This window comes from Microcaecilia unicolor, chromosome 3, assembly GCF_901765095.1.
Source record: "Microcaecilia unicolor chromosome 3, aMicUni1.1, whole genome shotgun sequence".
NCBI classification, from domain to species: domain Eukaryota; kingdom Metazoa; phylum Chordata; class Amphibia; order Gymnophiona; family Siphonopidae; genus Microcaecilia; species Microcaecilia unicolor.
In genome coordinates, this window is record NC_044033.1 from 80,555,118 (window position 1) to 80,572,713 (window position 17,596).

General features: G+C 47.0%; 1 protein-coding gene across 1 annotated transcript in view; it reads right to left on the reverse strand.

The window, feature by feature from the left end:
• Positions 1–17,596, reverse strand: part of LOC115465558 (serine/threonine-protein kinase MRCK alpha-like) — an 806,479-nt gene that overhangs the window by 583,800 nt on the left and 205,083 nt on the right. The window contains 1 exon segment of the mRNA XM_030196108.1: positions 17,080–17,163. Coding sequence (XP_030051968.1) covers positions 17,080–17,163 — 84 coding nt within the window.

The following is a 17,596-nucleotide window of genomic DNA, read 5'->3' on the forward strand; positions in this document are numbered from 1 at the left end:
CTGCCCCATTACGTCCTCCAGGTTTACCGTGAAGTCAGTAAGTTTCTCCGACTCGTCCGCTTGAAATATCATTTCCGACACTGGTATCCCACCCAAATCTTCCTCAGTGAAGACAGAAGCAAAGAATTCATTCAGTCTCTCCGCTACGTCTTTGTCTTCCTTGATCGCCCCTTTTACCCCTCGGTCATCCAGCGGCCCAACCGATTCTTTTGCCTGCTTCCTGCTTTTAATATACCGAAAAAATTTTTTACTATGTTTTTTTTGCCTCTAATGCTATCTTTTTTTTCGTTATCCCTCTTGGCCTTCTTTATCTGCGCCTTGCATTTGCTTTGACACTCCTTATGCTGCTACTTGTTATTTTCAGACGGTTCCTTCTTCCATTTTCTGAAGGCGTTTCTTTTAGCCCTAATAGCTTTCTTCACCTCACTTTTCAACCAGGCAGGCTGTCTTTTGGAGTTCCGTCTTTCTTTTCTAATTCGCAGAATATGTATGGCCTGGGCCTCCAGGATGGTATTTTTGAACAGCTTCCACGCCTGTTGTACAGTTTTTACTCTCTCAGTTGCCCCCCTAAGTTTTTTTTTTACCGTTCTTCTCATTTTATCATAGTCTCCTTTTTTAAAGTTAAACGCTAACGTATTTGACTTTCTGTGTACAGTTACTTCAAGGTCGATGTCAAAACTGATCATATTATGGTCACTGTTATCAAGCGGCCCCAGTACCATAACGTCCCTCACCAGATCATGCGCTCCACTAAGGACCAAGTCTAGAATTTTTCCTTCTCTCGTCGGCTCCTGCACCAGTTGCTCTATAAAGCTGTCCTTGATTTCATCAAGGAATTGTATCTCTGTAGCGTGTCCCGATGTTACATTTACCCAGTCTATATTTGGATAATTGAAGTCACCCATTATTATCACATTGCCCATTTTGTTCGCGTCTCTGATTTCTTTTATCATTTCTGTGTCTACCTGTTCATCCTGGCGAGGCGGACGGTAGTACACTCCTATCACCGTTTTATTTCCCTTTTATACATGGAATTTCAACCCACAATGATTCAAAGGTGTGATTTGTGTCCTGCTGAATTTGTAATCTATCTGAGTCAAGGCTCTCGTTAATATACAATGCTACCCCTCCACCAGTCCGGTCCACCCTATCACTACGATACACTTTGTACCCTGGTATGACAGTGTCCCGCTGGTTATCCTCCTTCCACCAGGTCTCAGTAATGCCTATTATATCCAATTTTTCGTTTACTGCAATATATTCCAACTCTCCCATCTTATTTCTTAGACTCCTAGCATTTGCATATAGACATTTCAGAGTATGTTTGTTGTTCTTATTTGCATGATGCTTAGTACCTGACACTATTGATTTGACATCTTTTGTCTGATCTTTAGTTGTATTTAAGGGCACCTGGTCTACCACGGTCTGTTGTGCAACCTCACTATCCAGAAACCCTATCTTCCCTGTTTGTGAGGTATCTTTGCAAGATACCTTTTCCTGAACCATGCGCTTTTGAGCGACTGTCGGCCTTCCCCCCATTTCTAGTTTAAAAGCTGCTCTATCTCCTTTTTAAATGCCGATGCCAGCAGCCTGGTCCCACCCTGGTTAAGGTGGAGCCCATCCTTTCGGAATAGGCTCCCCCTTCCCCAGAATGTTGCCCAGTTCCTAACAAATCTAAAACCCTCCTCCCTGCACCATCGTCTCATCCACGCATTGAGACTCTGGAGCTCTGCCTGTCTCTTGGGCCCTGCACGTGGAACAGGTAGCATTTCAGAAAATGCTACCCTAGAGGATTTTTCTTATGACTGTTCTGACTGCTTGAAAAAAAGACAATGGCATTCTAGCCCTGGGATAATGCCCTCAGTTTCACAGAGGACCATTTACGATTACTTTTACAAGACTCTCTCTTTTAGAAACTGAAGGTCAAGACACTCTGGTGGATAAATGGTTCGAAACCATACAACTAAGACAAATATTATCTGCAATGAATTACATTTTGCAGCTATTCTCAATTACCACAATTAACCACAATTCTAAAATTATCATTAAGACCACAGACAAAGGAGGCGGGATCATTATTCTTAACAGGACTGCCTATATCAAGGAGCGGTGAGACAATTCAATGACAAGGAAAATTATATTCCCCTTGATTCAGATCCCACCCCAGAAATATAAAAAACAAATTCTTGAAATCTTAAATGTAGCCACTAAAGCTGGCTTTCTTACACCCAAGGAGAGTGACTTTTGATCGTAAAGTATCTGTTATTCCCACTATTTGTGTTACTTAAGATCCATAAAACTATGACTGACCCTCCTGGAAGATCTACAGTATGTGGTAATGGCTCCATCCTTAAACTCCTTTCTGATTTTGTGGATTTCTTTTTACATCCATATGCACTACTGATCAATTCTTATGTCAAAGATCCATCACATATGATTAACCTTTTGAACAAGTCTGATGGAGATTTGTCTGGTACTATATTAGTCACATTAGACACAGAGTCTCTATATAGCAATATACCACAGTCTGAAGCTCTCTTCATCATTGAAAAAACTCTTAGGGGACACAAAACTGTAGGAGGGGAGAGATTAGTAAGCTCGACTCAGACCTTGGGGTGTTGGTGTCTGAGGATCTAAAGGTGAAGAATCAATGCGACAAGGCAACGGCTGTGGCCAGAAGGATGCTAGGCTGCATAGACAAGGGTATAACCAGCAGAAGGGAAAATTAGGTTCTTACCTTGGTAATTTTCTTTCCTTTAGTCATAGCAGATGAATCCATTACGAGTGGGTTGTGTCCATCAACCAGCAGGGGGAGATAGAGAGCACTGAAAAACCATAGTGCCTCATGGCCAGCTAGCTCAATCTGCCTCTTCAGTATTTGAAGCTTCCATAGCAGTGTAACACCACAAAGCATAATAACATGAACTTTCCTCACAGCGGTTGAACGCACCAAAACTGGAGCTATAACTCAAAGGAGGGAATGAACTCATCCTCCTGGAGGGAATGAAATCATCCTCCTGTAACAGAACAGAAATCCTGAAGACTGTTTTCTAACTTCTCCCAATGAGGGAACAAATCTACAGGAAAAACTGAACATAAAAGTAACATGAATCACACAATGGACCACTGAGGGAGGGAGGGCTCATGGATTCATCTGCTATGACTAAAGGAAAGAAAATTACCAAGGTAAGAACCTAATTTTTCCTTCCTTGTCATCAAGCAGATGAATCCATTACGAGTGGGATGTATCAAAGCAATCCCTAGATAGGGTGGGAACAAGCCACACCACGCGCCAGCACTTGTGCTCCAAAATGCGCGTCTCTCCTGGCAGCCACATCCAGCCTGTAATGTCGGGCAAAAGAGAGCTTCGAAGCCCAAGTAGCTGCACTACATATCTCTTGAAGAGAGAGTGCTCCAGTTTCAGCTCAAGAAGAGGAAATCGCTCTTGTGGAATGTGCCTTAAAGGCTTCAGGCGGAGGCCAGCCAGATAGCAGATATGCTGAAAAGATAGCTTCTTTGAGCCAACGGGCTATAGTGGCCTTAGACGCTGGAGACCATCTGCGCGCACCTGACAAAAGAACAAAAAGATGGTCAGAGGTCCTGAAGGAATTTGACATGTACAGATATTGCAACAGAGCCCTTTGCACATCCAGAAGGTGCAACTGCCCATAGGCTTCTGGAAACTCCTCTTTAGAAAAGGAGGGCAGGAAAATAGGCTGGTTTAGGTGAAACGCTGAAACCACCTTAGGCATGAAGGAAGGCACCATATGTACCATTACTCCGGACTCTGAGAATTGCAGAAATGGGTCTCGGCAGGACAGCGCCTGGAGCTCAGATACCCGTATCGCCGATGTCACGGCCACCAAAAAGATCGTCTTTAAGGTCACATCCTTCTCCGAAGCTCACCTAAGCGGCTCGAAGGGCAAACACTGAAGGGCCTTTAAAACTAACCCCAGGTTCCAGGCCAGACACGGGGCCCGCACGGGAGGACGGAGCCGAAGTACCCCTCTAAGAAACTGTGTTACATCCAGGCAAGCAACCAGAGAGAGGCCAGTGACCTTCCCTTGAAAACATGCTAAGGCTGCCACTTGAACACGCAGGGAATTATAGGTCAAGCCTTTTTGTAAACCATCCTGCAAGAAGTATAGGCGAGACAGAAGCCCGCATGGGTGTGATCACTTTAGAAACACACCAAGCCTCAAATTGGCGCCAAATCCTGGCATAAGCCACGGAAGTGGAACGCTTGCGGGCCTGTAGGAGAGTGGAAATGACTTTACTGGAATATCCCTTGTCTCTCAATTGCACCCTCTCAATAGCCATGCCATCAAACCAAAGCGGCAGGCGTCCTCCATGGTCACCGGGCCCTGCATCAACAGGTTCGGTACCAGAGGTAACGGGCAGGGGATCCTCTACCAGCATCCGCCAGAGTTCCACATACCACGGCCTCCTGGTCCAATCCGGGGCAATGAGAGCCACCTCTCCTTGGTGGAGCCGAATCCGCAGGAGTACTCGCCCTATCAAGGGCCACGGAGGGAACACATACAGGAGGCCCGGAGGCCAGGGTTGAGCCAAAGCATCCAACCCTGCCGAGCGAGGATCTCTCCGTCTGCTGTGGAAGCACGGGACTTTGGCATTTGTGCTTGACGCCATAAGATCCATTACGGGCTTTCCTCATATGGCACATATTTGCAGGAATACTTCATCTGCAAGTTCCCACTCCGCTGGGTCAATTTAATTCCTGCTCAGATAATCAGCTTGCACATTGCTCTGACCTGCAATATGAGCTGCTGACAGAAACTGCAGATGAAGCTCGGCCCAGTGGCAAATCTGCGCGGCCTGCGCTCCTAGTGCAATGCACTGAGTGCCTCCTTGGCGATTTATGTAGGCCACTGCTGTCGTGTTGTTCGACAGAACTCTGACAGCCAATCCTTCCAGGGTCAACTGAAAGGCCAGAAGCGCCTGGAAAAGCGATTGATGGACCACTCCGACTCCTCGGGTGTCCAAAGACCTTGGGCATGCCTTCCCCGGCAATGTGCACCCCAGCCCTTCAGGCTGGTATCTGTTACCACCAGGCACCAATCGGGGAGCGCTAGAGGAATTCCTCGCCACAGCATGCTGTCTGAGAGCCACCACTCCATACTGAGCCAGGCCGCAGGGAGCCGCATGAGTCTGCATTGATAATCCTGAGATAGTGGAGACCACCGCTGAAGCAGGGAACACTGCAGAGGTCTCAGGTGCGCTCTCGCCCAAGGCACCACTACCAAAGTGGCCGTCATCGACCCCAACAGCTGGACAATGTCCCAAGCTCGCGGGCGAGGCATCCTCAGGAGCAGACGGACCTGGTACTGAAGCATGCACCGCCTTTGCTCGGGTAGGAAGACCATCCCCGAGGCTGTGTCGAACCGGACCCCCAAATATTCTAGAGATTGCGAGGGGGTCAGGTGACTTTTGGCTATATTGACGACCCAGCCCAGAGATTGCAGTACTGAGACCACTCTGGCTGTAACCTGATGACTCTCCTTCTGCAGAGTCTGCTCTGATGAGCCAGTCGTCTAGGTACGGGTGAACCCGGATACCCTCTCGCCTGAGAAAAGCAGCGGCCACCACCATTACCTTGGAAAAGGTTAGGGGACCTGTGGCGAGGCCCGAAACTGGAAATGTTTTCCCATCATCCCAAAACGCAGAAACTTCTGGTGCGGGGGCCAATTTGGTATGTGCAAGTAACCTTCTTTCAGGTCCAGAGACGTGAGAAACTCTCCTGGCTGTACCGCTGCTATGATGGAGCACAGGGTTTCCATGTGAAAATGCCGCCCATTCAAAGACTTGTTGACTTCTTTTAAGTCTAGGATAGGCCGTAAGACCCTCCTTTTCACGGCACCACGAAGTAAATGGAGTAACGGCCAGAGCTGCATTCGGCGGAAGGCATGGGGGAAACCGTCCCTATGTGAATTAAGCCATGCAAGGTCTCCTCTACCGCCGCCCGTTTGGCGGCAGAACCGCATTGGGACTCCAGAAACACATCTCTTATCGGGGCATTGAATTCTATTCTGTAGCCTTCTCTGATCAGGTCCAAGACACACTGATCTGACGTAATCTTGGCCCACTCCTCGAGAAAGAGGGAAAGTCATCCTCCTATCACAGGAATCGAGGAGGGGACCGGCGCACCATCATTGAGAGAATTGCCCTTGAACTCCAGGTCTTGAGCCTGCTGCTGCGGAACGTTTGTCCGAGTGAAAGGAGTTCCTGTGCTGAAAATGGCCACGCGAAGTGAACTCAGCAGAACGCCCCAGGCGGTACCTTCTAGCTTCACGGAAGCGAGGTCTGTAAGAGGAGGGAACCGCCTGACCCTTGGAAAAAGGCCGCGGTCTATCCTCGGGTAAGCGCTGGGGTTTGGCATCCCCCAGGCCTTTTACAATTTTCTCCAACTCCTCACCAAACAGGAGAAGGTCTTGAAAGGGCAACTTCACCAACCTTTGCTTAGAGGCCATGTCAGCTGCCCAATGCCGTAGCCACAGAAGACGGCGAGCCGCCACCGCTACAGCCATCTGTTTAGCCGAAGCTCTGACCAGATCATAAAGGGCGGCACCCAAAAAAGACAAGGCTGACTCCATCCGCGGTGCCACCTCCTTAAGGGGCTCCGCTCCATCTCCGGGCTGTTCCACTGCCTGTTGTAACCAAGCGAGGCAGGCTCGGGCAGCGTATCAGCTGCATGCAGACGCTCATAACGATAGGCCTGAAATTTCAAAGGACCGTTTCATAGCTGCCTCCAGGCGACAGTCCTGCATGTCCTTCAGGGCAACTCCTCCTTCAACTGGGAGGGTAGTTTTCTTTGTCACAGCCGTGACTAGGGCATCCACTTTAAGCACGGCTAGGCACGCCAAATGCTCCTCACTTAGAGGGTATAATTGCCCCATAGCCCTGGCGACTTTCAAAGGCCCCTCGGGGTCAGCCCACTGAGCCGTGATAAGCTCTTGGATGGAGTCATGCAAAGGAAAGGCTCGAGCAGGCTTCTTAGTACTTGCCATCCTCGGAATACCGGAGGAGGTCTCAGTACTCCCAGGGTCTTCTATAGAGAGGCCCTGCAAGGCATCAGTAATAAGCGCTGGCAGCTCATCGAGGTGGAAAATCCTCACCGCGGAAGGATCATCTGGATCCGGTGGCAATCCTACACCTTCTTCTGGCTCTCCAGACAACAAAGGCATGGTCACATCCCGACCATGGAGGGGAAAAAGGGGGTGCCACTCTCTGAAGGGGAATCCACCCTTCTGCGCTTGTCTTGCGGCCATCTGTCAGGGGAAAACGCGCCTGACGGTAATCCAAGGCCAGACTCCACTGGAGGGGATACAGAAAGCGGGGCTGCAGTGGACCCCTGCGGAAAAGCTCTTTTTAACATGTATGCATTATGCAGCAATAAAACAAATTCAGGGAAAAATGGCTCACCCTGCCCTCCCGGTTCCAGTCGGGAGGAAACAGCTCTTTTATTAGCCTCTACACGAGGTGCCCCTCCAGGCTCAAACCCGTCCGCCTCAGCGGGGGTCGCGCCATGCTGTTCCAAAATGGCGCCCGCTGCCAGCTCCACAGAGCGGGAAGTAACATCACTCGTCAAGCTCGGGCTGGCTCTACCGTCTGAAAAGCACGCCTTACAGAGCCCCGCTGCAGATTTGCGCTTGCCACAAACGGAACAGCGCTTAACTTTCTCAGCAGCCATCGCCGAAAGCGGCGAAAATTCAAAATGGTGGGTTCGCACCAAAATTGTCCCTAACGTGGGCCCTCCCCGGAGGAGCTACAAAATGCTCTTACGTCACCAGACCGAGTCTCTGAGCTCCGGTCACGCTGCACAATCAGAAGAAAACCTCTTTTCTGGGATCGCAGCGCCAAAGCGTGATGCAACTTTTTTTTTTTTTAACGCTGTGAGGAAAGTTTGAGGCAACAGCGAAAGAGGCAAATTTCCAACTCCGGAGGATCAGTAGCGTGGGAAAGGCAGTGAAAGGGCGTACCTATGTGCCTGTATCCACAGCGTGGGCAAAGACAGGGACAGTGCTTGTCTATTTGTCTACTTCCACATCGGGGGCCGTGTAAGGCAGGGAAAGGGCTAACCTATTTGCCTTTAAAGTGGGCACCATCAGCCACAACACCACTGCTACAACTGGCAAAAGCACAGGAGCCACCCCAGGCAGATTTTCTGAAGGAGCTTGAACAAGCTGCAACCACCCTGCTGGGGAGATAGAGAATACTGAAGAGGTAGATGGAGCTAGCTGGCCATGAGGCACTATGGTTTTTCAGTGCTCTCTATCTCCCCCTGCTGGTTGATGGACACAACCCACTCGTAATGGATTCATCTGCTTGATGACAAGGAAATTGTGTGTTATTCCTTCCTATCACTGTCAGAGATGCAGAAAGAATAGATGGGGGGAGAGAGAGAGAGAATGACAAGATAGAGAAACAAGGATGAGAAGACTAGTGTCTCCAGGTTAAAAGAAACAAGTTGATCTCTGAACTCTTCTTCCATGTATTTTTGTTAGATTGTACCCCCTGTATATTACTTTGTATGAATTTCTTTATAAAGGAAATTAATAAATCCCAATAAACAAACAAAATAAAATAAAAACAAATTAACATAGTTTAATAACTAGGTCTCTATATCATGTGAGACTTAAGGAGCTAAACAAATATAATCTAGAGAAGAGAGACATGATATGAGGAGACGATCAAATACCTCAGATATATGAATAATGCACTAGAGGTAACATGATTCTCCTTCTTTAATTATACAGAAGAAGAAGATAGAGGACAAGCAGAAACATCAGTTATGTTCTTCTTTTTCTGCTACTGACTCTTCTACTGTCAAGGCCCATTCTTTTCAGCCTTGTTAGATCTCACAGAAAAAGATAAAGTGGCACACTTTGTGGGTGCCTGAAGTGATAACTCACCATGAGATACTGATTAAGAGTTTTGTAAGCAAGTTTGTTTTCCTTCAGTAATGTAATAGTTTTGTATGAAAATTGAAGAATCTGAGAATCCTAGTTGCACGTAGAAATATACAGTCTCAATTATCCAAGTTAATTCGGACCAACAGATTGTCACAGATAACTGAAAAGTTGGATACTATACAGACTTCCCCCTCCCCAAGTGCCTCCCCACCCACCCACCAAAGTAGACGCCCCCTCAGGTCTGCCATTGAAGCCCTGGTGGTCCAGCGATGAAATCAGGGCCGGAGCGATCCTCATGCAAGTTCTGGCGGCAATTTCACGAGGCTGCCACTAGAGCTCGTGGCAGCCATTTTGAAAGTGGGGCCTGCATGGGGTTCGCTTCTGCCCCGACCTCATCGCTGGACCACTCATAGCTTCAAAGGTAGACTTGAGGAGGACCTACCTTGATTGGGTGGGTGGGTGGGTGGACAGGCACTCGGGAGGGCCGGGAGCAGGAAAGAAGCTGTTCAAGTGAATGGGAAAGAGAGGAGGCACTTGGGGGGGGGGGGGGGGGGGGGGGAATTTCAAGATGCCCTGACATTTAGGAGGGCGGAGGGAAGCCTAGATTACCAACCATCAGTTAATCAGAGTGTTGGATATACCAACAATCGGTTAATTACAGTGTTGGATAACCGAAGGTCAGTTAACTGGGACTCTACTTAATACTCCTAAAGATTTGTATGATGCTATGCTATCACCAATTACTGTGGAATTTTTTTTTTTAATGTACTTGTGACGTAAAGTTAGCAACAAACAAAAAGACCTCCAGCATAGGCGGTCAGTGGCCCAACTGTTTGGGGAGGCTAAAGGGGGCGGGGTTTATATCCATAATTGTCTGACAACACACAGAAAAAAAATAAGTAAAAATAAAATAATCACAATTAATACCTTTTATTAAATTTAGATATTAGAAATGTTATCAGATGTCAAAGAATAAAGTGGTTGCTCAATCGCTCAACTGCAAAACACTATGTACAACTTTGTGCAAAAACACACTCAGAACCTTAATGTACCATAAATATTACACTGGGCAGACCTAATACACCAATATACCACCATACGGAAAACGCAGACAGTCAACAATATGAAGCAAGGGATCATAATATCACAATTCTCATCTAGAGCCAGAAAACACCCATTTAGGGGGGATAGTGTTCACAATGAGCTCCTTTTATTAACGACCATATGTAGATCCTTCAAGAGGTAGTGTGCCATGATTTAGGCTCTACACCCTTTCTGATGTTTTGGTGCCACCTCAGTAAGGCCAACACACAATCTCTCCACTGCAAAACACTATACACAAACTTGTGCAAAAACACACTTATATTTACCAAACCATAACAGCACTAATTCCAAGGACAGGACGAGCTACAACCTTATGCGTGGAAAGGCAGCACTATAATTACACCTGGCTCTAAAACACCAGTACACAACCTAGTGAAACAAACAAAAAAAAAAAAGGCTGCAAATACTACATCTTGATCACACATGAAAAACACATGACAACAGATATGAAGGCAAAATACTGAACTGGAAAGTTACCTCAAGAAGTCAGACTCAGCATGCAGCAATACTAGAAAAATTGAAACTTGCATGCAAAATATCACAGATGCACATTTCCAAAAGCTGACATATTCCAATTAATAAATTCTGATTTAAAAAAATGTTTTCTACCTTTGCTGTTACCACCCAGGAATGCTAAAAAATCATCCCGCACATTCCTTAATCTTCACTTCCTCAACTGTAAAGGTCTAAAATACAAACTAACGCATGCGTCAACCTTTTCCTACCTGAGCACACAATTCTGGAACACACTGCCGCGTAGCTTAAAAATGATCTATGAACTAACTGACTTCCGCAAACTACTGAACACCCATCTCTTTAACAAGGCATACCATAAAGATCAACAAATGTGAACTCCTACACATATATCCAGAATTATCTTATAATATTTGCTTGTGTCACGTCTGTGGCCGTAACCACCCTCAGCCTTACCTTCTTTCTGGGGGTCAGCAGCTCTGCTGGCTTCTGTCTGTGTTTGTGTTTGTCTTGTCTCTAGTCTCTGTGCTGATTGCTTCACTAGACCTCACCTGTGTGGGCTATGCCTCTCTAGGGAGCCAGCATCTAAGGTGGCTGCCACCGGCTCTGTGCCAGCTTCCAAGATGGCTCCTGCTTGTCTTTCCTGTGGGCTCACTTCCTATGTGTGTCAAGCCTCTCTTTGGGGTCAGTGTACTTCCTGCTTCTGTCCTACTGCTGGTGACTCATCAGTGAGAGCCTTCATAAGGAAGTGCTGTGCTTGCAGTCAGTGCCTTTGCATAAGTGTTATGCTCTTAGGCCAGATCAGGTTAGTAAGTGTCTGCTGCACTACTGCTTAGCCTCTCTGTGGGTTCCAGCCCAGTTTCTTTCTGTGTCTGTGTATCTGTTGTCCTTCCGTGGGGGGCCTTCCCTGCCACTGTCTGTCTGTGGACTGTGGGTCCTTCCTGGCTTACCCTGTGTTTGGGGTGAAGCCTCTGTTCCTGGCTTACTCTGTGTTTGGGGTGAAGCCTCTGTCCGTGTTTGTTCTCTGTCTGCATGTGAAGCCTTAGCCTTTGTGAGTTCCCACTTGGTGTGGGGAGTGGCTGTGGCTTCAGACCCTTGGCCTGTTCTTCCTGGTTTACTCTGTTCGCTCTGTTGCCTATCCTGAACCCTGCTTGTATATCCTGTGTGCATATCCTGAGTGTATATCCTGAATCCGTCTAGCTAGTGTGTATTTCCTGGGGGATTATTCCTGTATCCTGTCTCCACCTAGCTAGAGGGTTTACCCTGTGGGTATTCCCGGATCCCCGTTCTGCCTAGTGTGTTTGCTGCCCTAGTCCTTGCTCCTGCTAGCTTCTGTACGCTTTGTGTTCCTTGGTCTGTCGTCTGGGTCTTCCTAGTGGCTGTGCAGCAGCACACTGTCTTGAGTCTAGTTCTGTGCCCTGTCGCCCTCGTGTATCCCAGACCCAGGGTGGGTCCTCTGGATCTTCAGTTCCTGCCTTATCCTGCAAGTCCTGCCGGCCGCCTGCACTTCGGAGCTCAACTCTGGAGGAACGGTGGCTAGGTGCAGGTGAAGCTGTTCCTGTCTCATCTGTTCTAGTTGCCCGCCTTGTACTACTCCAGTCCAGAGTTCCAGTACTGCTCTTCTGTGTTTCCAGTCCCGAGGTGGTCTTGCCTGCCGCTCCTCGGCAGTGGCCCAAGGGCTCACGAACTCCAGTCCTGCCTCGAGGACCTGACAGAATGCCAAGGCCCTCGAGAACGCAACAGCTTGTTATACTACTATCATGTTTTATCATTATCATGTTACCCAAGATTCTTCTGTAAGACCAAATGCCCATTTTCTTATATATTTCCACCATTCATGATGTATGTAAGCCACATTGAGCCTGCAAAGAGGTGGGAAAATGTGGGATACAAATGCAATAAATAAATAAATAAATAAATTTAGTTTTTCTATTAGTTTTGGTTCCAGTGTGTTCTGTTTTATGCAGTGTCTTCTTTCCATTTGACATTTTTTCTCTCACCATGTCCACCATTCTTCTGTACCCCTTATGTGTCCTGTCTACCATTTGTAGCCCTGTCCCTATCCTTTCTCCAGTTTCAACATCTGCCCTCAAAGTGTTCCAATCCAGCACTTAAATTCAGCAATTTTCCCTCCATCTATATCCAGCATTTCTCCTCACTTCACTCCACTCCCCTTCATCCATGTGCATGTACTTCCTGTCTTCCCTCCCCTCCATCTATGTCCAGCATTTCTCCTCTCTCCTTTCCACTCCATCCGTGTGCATCTTTCCTTTGTCTTTCCTTCCCTCCATCCTTGTCCAACATTTCTCCTTTCTTCCATCTATGTCCAACAACTCTCCATTCTCCCCTGCCCTCTCCTCCATCCATCCATATGCAGCAAATTTCCTCTCTCCCCTGCCCCCATTCATCCATCCATGTCCAGCAATTCTCCTCTCCTCTGCCCTCCCCTCCATCCATCCATGTCCAGCAACTCTCCATTCTCCCCTGCCCTCTCCTCCATATCCAGCAAATTTCCTCTCTCCCCTACCCCCTCCATCCATCCATGTCCAGCAATTCTCCTCTCTTCCCTGCCCTCCCCTCTATCCATCCATGTCCAGCAACTCTCCATTCTCCCCTGCCTTCTCCTCCATCCATCTCCAGCAATTCTCCTCTCTCCCCTGCCCTCCCCTCCATCCACCCACATCCAGCAATTCTCCCTTGTTCCCCCCCCCCCATTGCAGTATCTATCCCTCTCCCTCTTTCCCTCCTAAATGCAGTGTCTACCCCTCTCCCTCGTCCCCTCCACCACCGAATGCATTTATCCCTCTTGCTCCCTCCCTATAGTCCCTCTAATTTGATCAGATCGCCGCTGGTAGCATGGATTAACTAAGACAGTTCACTTCGGGGCTTTGTACTGACAGGCTCTCTCTCATCCCCCCCCCCCCCCCCCCGATGCATCTATCCCTCTAACTCCCTCCCTTTGGTTCCCTCTAATTTGATTTAGATTGCCCATCGCTGCCTGTAGTGGCACGCCAACATCATACTACAGCTTGCTTCGAGGCTTCGGCCTGACGACATTCCTTGTGACGTGTCCTGCCTCCTCTGACCAAACTTCCTGCTTCCGCGAGGGCAGGACGCATCATAAGGAAGGCTGGTCAGAGGAGGCAGGACATGTCACAAGGAATGCCGTCAGGCCGAAGCCCCAAAGCAAGCTGTAGTACGATGTTGGCGTGCCGCTACCGGCAGTGATGGGTGATCTAAATCAAATTAGAGGGACCACAGAGAGGGACAGACGCTGCATCGGGGAGTGGGGGGATATGAGAGAGAGAGACTCTTGGGGCTTGCGGCTGGGGAGGTTTAACCTCCCCAAGCCTCTTATACCGGGTGCCTATGACCTCCAGCTTACATGCCCCTTCATTTCCCCTCCCTTTTCTACTTGTATGCAATTCTGTGCAAAAAAATACTAATCCTGAACATTATCTTTTAAAATTCTGTATTCTATACTTGTCCAAATTAATACAAAATAAATATTGCCTCTGAAAGATAAACTTCTAAACGGAAAAATTCTTTCTCAAGCATATAATTTTAAAGTTTTTGATGCAGATTTTCACCAAGAGGTAAACTGACAGTGCACCATATCTAGGGCTTCAAGGTTTCAACAGTTATTATAGCAATTCACGGAATCCAAGGGGAGCTCTGAGCAGCAGGAAGCGCCAATTTCTTGCACCTGTCAATACCTATGGCATCACAGCAGTTCCTAATTGTTCCTACAATTGTCAGCAGCTGAAAAAAATCAGTGCTACTTTGGGATCCACCAGCAGTATCATGGCCAGAAAAAAATGGGGTGGACGAGGGGACGCACAGAGGGTCAAATGGGATAAATGGAAACACTTAGGTTAGCACCAACTTCCTCTCCCCCCCCCCCCCCCCCCCCCCCAGCCTATCAAAATCACTAATTAAAATACTCTTAGTTGACAGAAATATCCAAGCTTCGGGATCTCTGCCAGCTATATGAATGGTAAAGCTGGCTGCCGAGTCCAATACTCCCACTCAGAAAAGCATGGCACCCATGCTATAGGTGTACTAGCTGTTTTAGTGCGCACTAACACTAGAGACACCCATAGGAATATATGGGTATCTAGTGTTCAGCGCGTGCTAATTGTAGCACAAACTAAAAACACTGGTGCACCTTAGTAAACAGGGACCTCAGTGACAGCAGCCTGTGCTAAACTGGCACCACAGGCATGACCAGTTCTAGTGCATGAACTGAGTATGCATAATAACTGAACATGCCTACGGTGCCAGCGCCGACAGCTCAAAATGCTGCCATTGACCACCATGCTTTGCTTACTGGGGACAGTGGACTCCAGATATCTTCAGCTGTCTAAGCTTCAGGATCTCTGCCAATTACACAAATGGTAAGCTGGCTGCTGAGTGGGCCTTAGGCTAAAGTGGAAGGATGAAGCCCACCTGTGGCTACACCCCTGCTCTGCCGTGTGTAAATACATGAAATCCAGCAGTCCTAATTGTAAAGCAGTAGATCATTCTTCCTATATACAAACAAACACATACTTCTCCACCTCCCTCATCTCACTCCCCCCAACACTCTCTCCTCCCCCAGTTAATCTCTCTTCATCATGTTCTATCTTAGTTCATTTTCCACACACACACATCCCAATACCCCTTGCCTCCTCTAGTTCTTCTTTGCCCCTCCCCACTATATGTCCCCTTTATCCAGTCCCCCTCCAGGTCATCTCCCCTCCCATAAATAAACACTTACTCCCTAATGTTCCAAGGCTCCCCCCATCTTCATCAGTTCACCTCCTCTCATGTACATGTCCACTTACTCTGTGTCATCAGCACTCCCCAACACCTGTCTCCTCCAGATCTTCCTCTCCTCTTCTACACGTCCCTTTATCCACTGGTGTCCTTAGCTCTTCGCTGTCTCCTGCAGTTCATTTCCTCTCCTGCATTTGTACTCTTATAAATTTTTGTAAATAAATAAATAACCCTTGGTGTCTCCAGCTCCCCACCTCCAACTCCCTACATTCCCTACCCTCATCTCTTCCAGCTCATCTCCCATTATCCTCTGCTTCCTCCCACCATGTTCTCTTAGCTGTTTTTCTTCCCCATTAAATCCCTCTCGCAGCTTCTCTCCCCTGAACTCCCTCTCTCCAGTCTTACTCCCAGCACTGTCTTTGAATCCAGAGGCTCAAGCGTGTAGATGTCAATGAAACTCCGCTGGTATCGTGGCCTTCCTGCACCACCTGGCTTTTATAGTCTGTGATCAGCTCGGCACTCAAAATCCTGTGTCAATCTCAAAATCTCACAAAAACAGTACAGGAATTTGGCACCACTGACAGCAAACACAAGAGCTGAGTGGTGAAGGAAGGCCACAGAACCAGAGGAGTTTCAACATTGGCTCCATCTCTCACTGGCCTATAAACAATTCTGTGCCTTGGAAGAATTCTGCACAAATTCTGCAATGTGCAGAATTCCCCCCCCCCCCCCCCCCCCCCCAAGTAGTACCTTTCCTACCTATCTGCTTGTCTTTCCTGAAGCAGCAGCAGAATCTTGTTGCCCCCACCCCCACCCGAACCTAAAGTAGCAGCAGTCTGAGATGGAACACACTCACAGCCCACGGCATATAAGAACATAACGGTTGTCTTAGTGGGTCAGCCTAAGGGTCTATTTAGCCCAGAATCCTGTTTCCAACAGTGGACAGTCCAGGCTACAAGTACCTGGCAAAGTCCAAAAAAGTTGCAAGACTCCATGCTAATTTATTCCAATGATAGGCAGTGGCTTTCCCCAGGTCTACCTTAATAATAGATCATGAACGTTTCCTCCAGGAATTTGCCCAAACCTTTTGAAAACCCAACTACATTAACTCCTTCTACCACTTGCTCCAGCAAGAGTTTCAGAGCTTAACTATACACTGAGCAAAAAAATATTTTCTCCTATTTGTTTTAAATGTTTCTTCTTTCATTATGTAACCTTCATGGACAGTGACCTAGTCTTTGTGCTTTTTGAAAGAGTAAAACAATCAATTCATGTTTACTTGTTCCACGCCATTCAGGATTTTATAAACCTCAATTATATCTCCCCTCAGCTGTGTCTTATCCAAGCTAAAGAGACCTAACCTCTAATCTTTCCTACTTCAATCCCGTTAATCATTTTGGTTGCCCTTCACTGTACCTTTTCCAGTTCTACTATATCGTTTTTGAGATGTAGTGTTGAAGGCTTTTGTGAACACTAATGTGCCACCAAAGCCATTCAGTCCACAGCAAAGGCCAGCACACCATCAACCTGTCTAATTGTCCTTCTATTCCACGCACTCACCCATTCAGCAAAGCCAGTTCCATAGTTAAAGATAATTCAAAGCCCCCGATCAAATTAACTTAACTGTGTTTTGACTGTAAATATGATAGTGCTTCCATACTCCTTGTCAATGAGCATAGGCTTCCTATCTTTTACAGGATTATGTTCAAAATCCTTACTGCATCAACCCCTTTGGACAAAATGTGGTCTTAGTAAAATTCAATTTGTGCAACTACTAAATGGGATCTATTCAACTTTTTTTTTTTATTCTTACCTCTGCTCTTTTCAGCATTTCCCATTTGTTCAATATTTTCATGGCAAATACTTTATCTGCATTTTTCAGTTTCACCACTGCAACCTGAAAAAGATCATATTTAAAGATAAATGCCTTTGCAAATCTCCCCAACATAACATATGAAGAAATTAGCAAGGACTACCAATAAATTTAAGATAAACCATTCTAAAGCATTGAATAGGGCAGTTTAACCAAATGTAATGTTGCTGCCATCATAAAGTTGATGACCTCTAGTGTATCACCTTTCAGGCCATCTAATGTGCTGCCCAATTCTCCATCAAGAGAGTTATACTTTTTTTTTTTTTACATATTCTTATAATTTAAGTACAGTATTTATCTACCTTGTCAAGTTCTAATCCACTGGTATGGCAGTATCCCAGTACCTAAATATCAATGCAAACAGCATGTAAAGAGAATAAAATTGTTTCATAGTCCAATACACTCTGACAAGCTAAACAGGACTCCAAGCCTACACTAGAAATACGATCAAGAAGTT